This window comes from Zonotrichia albicollis, chromosome 9 (genome assembly GCF_047830755.1).
Source record: "Zonotrichia albicollis isolate bZonAlb1 chromosome 9, bZonAlb1.hap1, whole genome shotgun sequence".
Lineage (NCBI taxonomy): Eukaryota > Metazoa > Chordata > Aves > Passeriformes > Passerellidae > Zonotrichia > Zonotrichia albicollis.
This window is the reverse complement of record NC_133827.1, coordinates 11,236,646-11,246,014: the sequence shown is the minus strand read 5'-3', so window position 1 is coordinate 11,246,014 and position 9,369 is coordinate 11,236,646. Positions and strand designations below refer to the sequence as shown.

General features: G+C 51.5%; 1 protein-coding gene across 1 annotated transcript; it reads right to left on the bottom strand.

Moving 5' to 3' along the window:
* Nucleotides 1-2,205: 2,205 nt before the first annotated feature.
* Nucleotides 2,206-8,239, bottom strand: LOC141730112 (uncharacterized). Its single transcript, XM_074546747.1, has 3 exons — nt 8,077-8,239; nt 4,033-4,098; nt 2,206-3,880 (listed from the first exon to the last, which is right to left on the bottom strand). Exons 1-3 carry the CDS (start codon nt 8,114-8,116, stop codon nt 2,958-2,960), a joined length of 1,029 nt encoding a protein of 342 aa, XP_074402848.1. The 5' UTR covers nt 8,117-8,239; the 3' UTR covers nt 2,206-2,957.
* Between the last annotated feature and the right edge of the window lie 1,130 nt (nt 8,240-9,369).

The following is a 9,369-nucleotide window of genomic DNA, read 5'->3' as shown; positions in this document are numbered from 1 at the left end:
CTGATCCTCCCCATATCCCCCCCAAACCTGCTCAAAACCCCTCCCCAAATTCCCCTCACGACCCCTCCAGGACCCCCCGTCCTTTCCCAGCGCATCCCCCGCTCTCTCCAGCGCCTCCCGCAGGACCCGCCCGAGCCCGGGGCAGCTCCCGGGGGTCCCTGAGGGGGTCCCGAGGGGCGGGGGGGAGGGGGCGCCCGCTCCATGCCCGGCCCCGGGGTCAGGAGGCGCTGCTTCAGGCTCGGCTCTGATTGGCTGGAGCGGCGCAGGGAGTGCGGGAGTTGCAGCGGGGGAGACGCCCGGTGATTGGTTGGTTTCGTGGAGGGCACGGTGACTGACATGGGGGGGCGGGGCGGTGCATGGTGTTTGGCTGCATGGGGCAAAGAAGGCAGGAGTTGCCGAGGGGAGACGCGCGGTGATTGGTTGGTTCAGCTCAAGAGAGGCGGGAGTAGCTGTGGGCTGCGTGCAGTGATTGGTTGGTTCGCCGCGTGAGAGCCGTGCGGTGACTGGCTGGATCAGGCGCACGGGGAGGCCGGTGTTCCTGAGGGGAGACCCACGGTGATTGGTTGGTTTGGGGCGGGGCGCGCTGCTATTGGCTGGGAAAAGTCCGGGACTTTTAAGGGACATTCCTGGTTCTTTGGAGAAAAACTTAAGATTTTTAAGGAAAAATTTCCGATTTTTGCAGGAGAAATATTCCCGGATTTTTTGACCCCACATGACCCCAAATAACGTAAATAACCCCCAAATACTCGAAATAAACCCCAAAGAACCCCCCAAAATTCCCAAATACCTGAAAATGCCCCAAATAACCCCAAGCAAATCCAAATAACCCCCAAAAAACGAACAAAGAAAACCAAATTAAACCCAAAAACCCCCGAATGATTTCAAGTACACCGAGAAAAATCCTATATACACCAACATAACTCCCAAGAACCCCAAATAATTCCAAATAAGCCCAAATAAACCCAAAAACTTCCAAATAAACACAAATAATTCCAAATAACCCCAAATAAACAGAAATAAACCAAGTGAAACCCAAGAAAAACCCTAAAGAGTCCATAAATAACCACAAACAAACCCTAAGCAAACCCAAAGAAACCCCAAGAAACACCAGTTCTTTCGGTCCCCACCCTAAAACAGATCGCGACCAATCAGAACACGCGGCACTGATGACGATCCATTTGCTGGGCACAGTCTCAGAGCACTGGCCCCGCAAAGCGATTTTCAGCCAATCAGCGCCCTGCCCGACTCTGACTCATCACTTGCCAGCCACAGACCAAGGCCTCTCACTGCGGTAAATAATCACAGACCGCGCGGGGTAATTTCCAGCCAATCAGAGCGTGTCTCGCTGATGACTCATCAGTTGCCAGGAGCGGAATTTGGGGAGGGGGGGAAGGTGACCCTGGGGATGGGCTGGGGACCCCAAATTAATCCAAAATGGGATCGGGACCCTAAAACGGAGCAGGAGGGGCCTGGAGCCCCCAAAACCAAACACGGGGGAGGGGATTGGGGGAACGATCGGAAAGGAGAGAGCAGGGAAAAGAGGGGGGGTGGGACCCCAAAACTGAGCTGGGAGCGGAATGGGACCTCGAAATTGAGGTGGGAGGGGAATGGGACCCCCAAATAAAGCTTGGAGGGGTATGGGATCCCAAAACTGAGCTGGGAGGGGGAGGGGACACTCCAAATTTACCTGGGAGGGGGATGGGACCCCCAAACCAGATGAAGCGAATTTTGTTCCTGGAATATGTGAAGTAGTTTATGGATACACAAAAAGTCGATGAAGAGGCAACAAGCTGATGTAAGGGGAGAGAGGACCTTCGAGCAAAGGTTGTTATGGCCACCAAGACCCCCCAGTTATTTTCGGGGACATCCCTTAATTAATCTGGTTTTAATTACATCAGTCTGTTGCATATTCATAGACCCTCATGCATATCCAAAAACTAATCTACATATTTCCGGAACTATTTTACATGGCCCGACCTTGGGGGTGTCTCCCCATTTCAGGAGCCTCCACTGGAATGGAAAATATATACCCCCTCCCACTGATAAATAATAATAATAAAATAATAATAATAATAATAATAATAATAATAATAATAATAATAATAATAATAATAATAAGAAGAAGAAGAAGAAGAAGAAGAAGAAGAAGAAGAAGAAGAATTTGAAATTAAGGGGCTCTCAGGAAAAGATATTGGCGTAGAGAGAACAGTTCTTTATTAGGAAAAATTAAAAATACAAATGCAGTAGTAAAAACAAAAAAACAACAATGACAGTGTGAGAATTCTCCGGGAATCCAGTGAAAAAGGCTGATCCTCTTGGAATCCAGTGTGAAACGGGCTGATCCCCGGAGAACCCAGTAGAAAAAGAGCTGATCCTTTCGGAATTCAGTGGAAAAGCGCTGATCCTCTGTGAATCCAGTGGGAAAAGCTTGATCCTCTAGGAATCCAGTAGAGAATGAGGCTGATCCTTTGTAATCCAGTGGAAAAAGGGCTGATCCTTTGGGAATCCATTTCTTATCCCCCAAAGACAGGGCAAAGGCAGAGCCGTGGAGTTTTTATAGGGTATCCCAAGGGTGGAGTTGGGGTTGGGGTCAGGGGAGGAGTTCTTAGCAACACAAGAAGGGTGAGATCAAATTCCTGCCTCTTAGCAACAGCAGCACTCCACACAGAACGTGTCCCCAAATCCTAAATTCCCTCTAAAACAACTCAGCAATTATGGAACTTCAGATCTATCTATTTGATCAATTTCCTTCATTTAACCCAGTTTTGGGTGTTTTTAAAGGATGAAGGTGAAGCAGAGGCCAAACCAAAAGGCGAAGCAGCCAGGTGTGTTCCCAACATGGATCACAGGGAATGTGAGTGACCAGGGCTGTGCCCAAAGTGCCTCCTCCAGTGGGGGATGGAGCTGGAGCAGCGCACGAAGCTCTGCCCGCACTCGGGGCACTCGCAGGGCTTCCCTTAGTGCTGCCTCCATTGGTGTCGGGTCAAGTTAGAGCTCTGTGAGAAGCTCTTCCCACACTGGGGACACTCGTAGGGCCTCTCCCCAGTGTGGATGCGCCGGTGGGTGACGAGGTCGGAGTTGCGCTTGAATCCCTTCCCGCAGTCAGGGCAGCGGAAGGGCCTCTCCTCTCTGTGAATCCGATAATGCAGGAGGAGATGGGAGCTGGTCTGAAACCTCTTCCTGCATTTATCACACTCGTACGGCCTCTCCCCGGTGTGGATGCGCCAGTGGGTGATGAGGTGGGAGTTGCACAGGAATACTTTCCCACAGTCGGGGCATTGGAAGGGCCTCTCCTCTCTGTGACTCTGATAGTGCCGGAGAAGAATGGACCTGGTTTTAAACCCCTTCCCACACTTGGAACACTCGTAGGGCCTCTCCCCAGTGTGGCTCCTCTGGTGCGTGATCAGGCTGGAGCTCTGACTGAAGCACATCCCACACTTGGAGCACCTGTATGGCCTCTCCCCAGTGTGGGTCCTCTGATGCCTGATCAGGTGGGAGCTCTGGCTGAAGCTCTTCCCACACTCCCCACACTCGTAGGGCTTCTCCCCAGTGTGGATCCTCTGGTGTCTGATCAGGTTGGAGTTCCACCTGAAGCTCCTCCCACACTCCTCGCACGTGTGGGGCTTCTCCCCATCATGGAGCTGCTCATGGAGCACCAGCTCCGAGCTCTGGCTCCGTCTCCGGCCGCCTTCCTGGCCCAGGCTGGCTCTTTCCCCCTCAGATCCCCGCCGGCTGCGTTTGCAGCCCCTCCTCGTGCGGCATCTCCGGGGCTTTTCCTCCCCGTTGGCTTCCTGCGCCGTGGAGCCGCTCAAAACGGCCTCTTCCACCAGGTTCTGCCGCGGGCATTTGTCCTCCCTGCTCTCCATGCTCAGCTCCTGCTCTGGGGGAGGAAGGACAAGGACAGGATGGGATTTGCCTCCATGCCACAGGCAAGGGCAAGGAGATCCCCCAGGGCTGAGCTGCAGCCGGGGCCATGCTGGGCTGGGAGATGGAGCAGCACAGAGGGGAAAGGGGCACTGACTTCCTCCTCACCTGCCTCAGTGTCCCGGGGCATCTTCCTCTTCCTCGCAGCCTCCCTGGGGTTGGCAATGGGCAATCCTGGTTTGGGGAAAACAAGGGATGAGAGCGTTTGTAGGAGTGTCGGGGGGTAGGACGGTCGGGACGGACGGAGACGAGAGAGCTCTGCAGCCAGGGCGTGGAACTTGCGGGTTATTGCAAAGAGCCTGGGTGCAGGGCCCTGCTTGGAGCTGCCAGGCACAGCTCGGAGCAGGTCCGAGAGAAGAGAGGGGTAGAGAGGATGAGAGGGTAAGAGAGTAAGAGGAGAAGAGCGTAAGAGTGTAAGGTTCCTGTTACAATACACTAAATCTTCTTCTGTGTTGAATGTTCTATTTCTCACTAACCAATCTAGTACAAGATACAAATACTAGAGCATTTACATACAGCCTGTAAAAATCATTACATCACCATACTATGTTACATTTTAAACTCTAAAAACTCCTCTTTGGGTCCCTTCTATTGAGCTAGTGGGCTCTGCTCTGACCCTTGGATCTGTCTGCAAGCAGAGGGAATTGTTTCATCAAAAGGGGATTACCTTCAGTTGGGCCACACCATTGTTTTCCAGTTGTTCACTAACTGAGGAATCTCAGAGCATGCTTTCATTTCAATCTTCCTTACACATTTTATGTTCACAAAATCTTTTGCCAGACAATCGTATTTGCAAGGCTTTCCTGTTTCATCTTCCCAAAAACACATTCAGTTTGAAGGTCCCTCTGCCCAAGTCCATCTCTACAAGTCATTGGCCATCTGGGCTCCAGAAAAACCTCCCAAACACCCAGATTCAGCCCTGAAAATGCCTCCCAAAGGTTCCCTGTCCCCGGTCCCTCCTCTCTGGTGTTCAGGCGGTTCCCCCCTGTCCCAGCTGCTGGGGGTCACGCTTGGATTGGGGGTCCCCTTCTCCTCGGTGCCCACCTTGCCCAGGCTGCTGGCAGTCCCAGCAATGCCAAAAGCTCCCCATGCTTCGCTCTCCCCATTTTGGGATGCCGGGGCTCTTTGGGCTCCCGGGCTCCCTTCTCCCCTCATTCTCTGCTTTGGGCTGTGAATGAGACAAGGGCTGGTTGTCCCAGACTGCCAAGTGAGTGCTGGAGTCTCCCATGCTGCGTTTCCAACTTTCCTCGAGGGAAGCAGCCAGTAAAGAGACACAGCGAGTGAGAAGAGGAGTGAGAGAATCCCCCGGGGTAACTGGGACTGGGTCTCAGAGAGGGGCTGGACCCCTCGGAGCAAGGGAGCAGAGGAGTTTCCGAGCCCAATCCACTAGGAAACGCGACAAAAGGGAACCCTAAAAATTCTGTTGGTTTCAGGGATAAGAGAGTCCAAGAGCATCCAGAATTAAAACCTGCTGGGTTGAGAAATTAACATTCCAAGAGCATCCACGGTTGTGCAAAATTCTGCCGGATTGAGGATATGCTCAAGAACATCTGGGATTGGACAGCACAGCTGGCTTGAGGGATATCCAAGAGCACCAGGACTGGCCAGAAACACCTAAACTTGTAATAGGTAATGTGAAAGTGCAGCATATGGTAGAGATAATTCATGCTACTAATGTATAAAATATTGTAAAATCCACATTATGTCTTTTGACCATCCTGGCCAGGAGCAGTGTCTTATTCATATACATCCAGTTCCTGGAGTTGGTTGAGATAAACATCGGGGTTTTTAATGAAAGAACAGAAGCTTCCAGGGCGATAATCGCTGGCTTCCCCGGGTCACCAGCCAAGAGTGATTAACGCCTCGTCGATTACAGCTACCACAATGATGCACAGCCCCACCCTGATGCATGTGAATGCTGACTTCCCCCGAGTCTACTGACAACATCAGACACCGGGACTGAGTCTTTGTCCACCTCTGCACAGGTAAAGCCAAGGTTATGCATGGGAAGAGACACAAAGAACATTCGGTCATCTCTGCCTCGAGCAGAATAAACTGTAAAAGAACTCGCTGCCGTGTCAGGCAGCATTTGTGAACAGGGCGAGACTCTGACATTCGCAGGTCAGATCCGTGTTCACCCAGCACCGAACCCGGGCTCGACGCTGACCCTTGGCTGTGGTAGTGTAGATGACCGAACTTCAGTCTTGCAGACAAATTAATAAATCTTTGCTAAATTTTCTTATAAGTTTGGCTCTCGATTTGATAATTTATAACAAAAGGTACCTTATTGTTGTCTTGTTGTGTGTGAGAGTGAGTCACACACAAAATCAGCCTCAGCTTCCCGGGCGGGTGGGAAGGGGGGCTGTGGAAAGAGGAGTGTGTGACCCACAAATAAGCCATTGTTCTCCTGGGCGTGTGGGGGCTGTGGCATAAGGTACAGGTGACCTGCAAACGGGCCATTGTCCCCAGGGCGTGTGAGGGGGCCGTGGCTAAAGAGTGTGAGTGACACACAAATCAGCCTCACAGGGGAACGGCACCGGAGGCAGCAGAGTCAGGGCCCTCCCAGGAGGCCCGGAGATACTGAGACCCAGAGGCCACCCCAAGGCGAGGGGGAGCCACAGGAACCCGCGATTCTCTGTCAACAGGGATCCACTCTGTGTCCTGAGGGTGGGAAAGACAGAAACAGAGAAACAGAAACAGAGGCAAAAGATGAATAGAGAAGATCTTGAAAAATGAGACAGAAAACCAGTAAGGTGGATACAGGGGACAAAAAAGAAAAAAAATTAGTCCTTTGGGAGTTATGTTAGCTAACAGAGATACACCTCCTGACAAAAGGAGAAAATACAGGGTATGTAGTAATGGACGGGAAAAAGATGCAAACTATGGAAAAAGGGAAATTAACCTTAAACTAGTAAGCTCAAACTTGTGAATTATATACTTTAAAAAGAACACTAGAATATTTAACACAAAATAAAGGAACTATATATACTGATTCAAGGTATGCCTTTAGAGTAGTACATACCTATAAAAAATTTGGAAAGGAGAAAGATTACTTAATTCAAGAAGAAAAGGACTAGTACATGAGGAACTTATTTTAGAGGCATTACAATCACCTAAAAGAGATAGCTATAGTACATATTATGGAACTCCAAAAGGGAAAGACCCCAGAAAGAGGAAGAAATAATTTGGCAAATCACAAAGCTAAGGATGCAGCAGAAAATGGAGCTGAATGAGTTATGTTAATATTAACAGTAAACGAGGAAAACATGGAAATTCCAAAGTTCAGGGAAGCTGAAAAAAAAGAATTAAACAAGACAGGAAATGAACAAGATAAATCAGGGAAATGGAAACTTCTTGATGGAAGACAATTACTTAATAAAATGTGCTTCTAGGCAAGTATTAGAAGACAGGCATCAGAAAACCCACTGGGGTACTCAAGCATTGTGTGATCATTTTTTAAGGAACTATGGGTGCACTGGCATTTTTGGATTTAGGATGTATCCGTAATTTGCAATACGATAAATAAAAAGGTGATGCGAAAAACAACATTAGGAGGTCCTGAGTTAGCTCATCGACCATTTCAAAGTATCAAAGCAGAAGTTTGGATTTGCTAGGCTCTGGATTTATTTGTTAAAAAAACCCATTTAATGTAGAAGAAAGAGAATATGCCATATATTAGACAGAGGATTTTAGAAGAATAAAAATCTTTGAAGTATCACAAAGAACCGAGAAAAAACAAGAAAATAAAAAGGGAAATGAAAGGGAAGGGAATAAGAGGAAAAATCAGAAAGGGAGTGGAATCCTCTGCAGGTCATGCCCCCTCCGTTCGCGGCCGAGGCGCCTGTCCCGGTCCCGGCTCGCTGCCCGCCTCAGCTCCGCCTGCCCCGCTTTCCATCCCAGCTGCGGCCTCACTGCCCAGGGCAGCTCCACCCGCCCCGGCGCTCTCGCTCAATTTGTGTGCCCTGCTCCCACTGCCTGGCCCGCGACCGCTCTGCCGCCCATGCTGGGGAAGATGGGGGTTGCTCTGTCCTGCCGCCTGCTCCGAGGTCACCGCGTCCAACGCACCCAGGGGGGGTCCCAGCCATCCCATCCCCGGCTGCCCTGCCCGTGCCACCTGCGCTGGGCACCGCCGCTGCTGCCGGGCTCTCCCACCTGCCTTTGCTCTGCCGGGAGCTGCCGGATCAGCCGCCATCAGCCATGGGGGGGCTGCCCACGCTCCGCCTCGGGCTCCACGGGAAGATCCCCCTCTGCCGATTCCGGCTGCAGACCCTGCCCACACTCCCACCGAGCCTCGGCGGGATATCCTCCCCTGACCACGTCCTGCTCTGAGTTACATCCCCGTGGTAACCACAGCTCCGGCTGTTCAGGGAAACTCTCTCTCTCTCTAGAGGAAGCACCTTATCCAAACACTAGGAGCTCAGTTTAAAGGCAGCCCTCTCCAAATTCTTTCTCAAAACACGGGAGAAAGGCTATAGAAGGTAAAAAAGTGAAAGAGTCAGATGAAGGGATTGCTCTATTTCCGTTCAGAGAGGTTCCCATGGGAGGGATGCGCTGCCCCGCCCCGCAGGAGCCACCAGCGCCCCTGCCGGCCGTGCCCGGAACTGCACCCAAGGGGAAAGCGCCGCAGCCCAAAGGCCGGGACTGGCTCCGGGCTCTGTTTGCTGTCAGTGCCGCAGCTGTTGCTGTTTGTTTGCTTTATTATACACACTAGTAAAGAACTGATATTCCTATTCCCATATCTTTGCCTGAGACCCCTTTGGTTTCACTAATCTAAAAACTAAGAGGGAGGGGATTTGCATTCTCCATTCCAAGAGAGGCTTTTTCTGCCTTCCCGAGCAGACACCTCTCTTGTAAAGCAAGACAAGCACCCACAGGCACTGAGGGGCCTGCAGGAGGGGCACAAGAAGGCCCTGCAGCACTTGGGCACAAAGGCACAGCAGGTGAGTGCAAGAAGGGAGCAGCAAAAGGCCAAGCTGAAGGCAAAGGCCAGGGCACAGTTCCTACAGCCCCTGAGGGATCAACCCCAGGGCCCAAGGGGGCCCCAGCACCCAGGGCACGGCTCGGCCACAAGCACCTGGCACAGGCATTGCCCTCCTCGGCAGGGGAGAACCCACCCAAACAGCCCCTGGCAAGGAACCAGGGCTCCAGCTGCACGGCACAAGGACACTGCAAGCACCGACAGCAGCACCCTCAGCACCAGCAAGTCCACCCCTTGATGGACATGGATTGGCAGGGCTGTCACAGCTCCCATCACACCAGGGACCCTCCACACTGCAGCCCTTGAGAACATTCAGGTGGGTCTGCATTGAGAGGAGGCATTTTCTGATGGACACAGGGGCCTCTCAGTGCACTCTGAATCTTAGACCTAAGGGGGAAATTAGTAAAGGAATATTTTAATTTTTAAGGGAATGAGTGGGAAAGATGAGCAGGTATGATTTGTTCAAC

Excerpts from the sequence above, each read along its gene's own strand:
- LOC141730112 (XM_074546747.1), bottom strand. The coding sequence starts at position 8,116 with ATGGCGGCTGATCCGGCAGCTCCCGGCAGAGCAAAGGCAG. Across the intron at positions 4,099-8,076 it reads TCCCGGCAGAGCAAAGGCAG|GATTGCCCATTGCCAACCCC; the intron begins GTGGGAGAGCCC and ends TCCCCAAACCAG. Across the intron at positions 3,881-4,032 it reads GCCCCGGGACACTGAGGCAG|AGCAGGAGCTGAGCATGGAG; the intron begins GTGAGGAGGAAG and ends TTCCTCCCCCAG.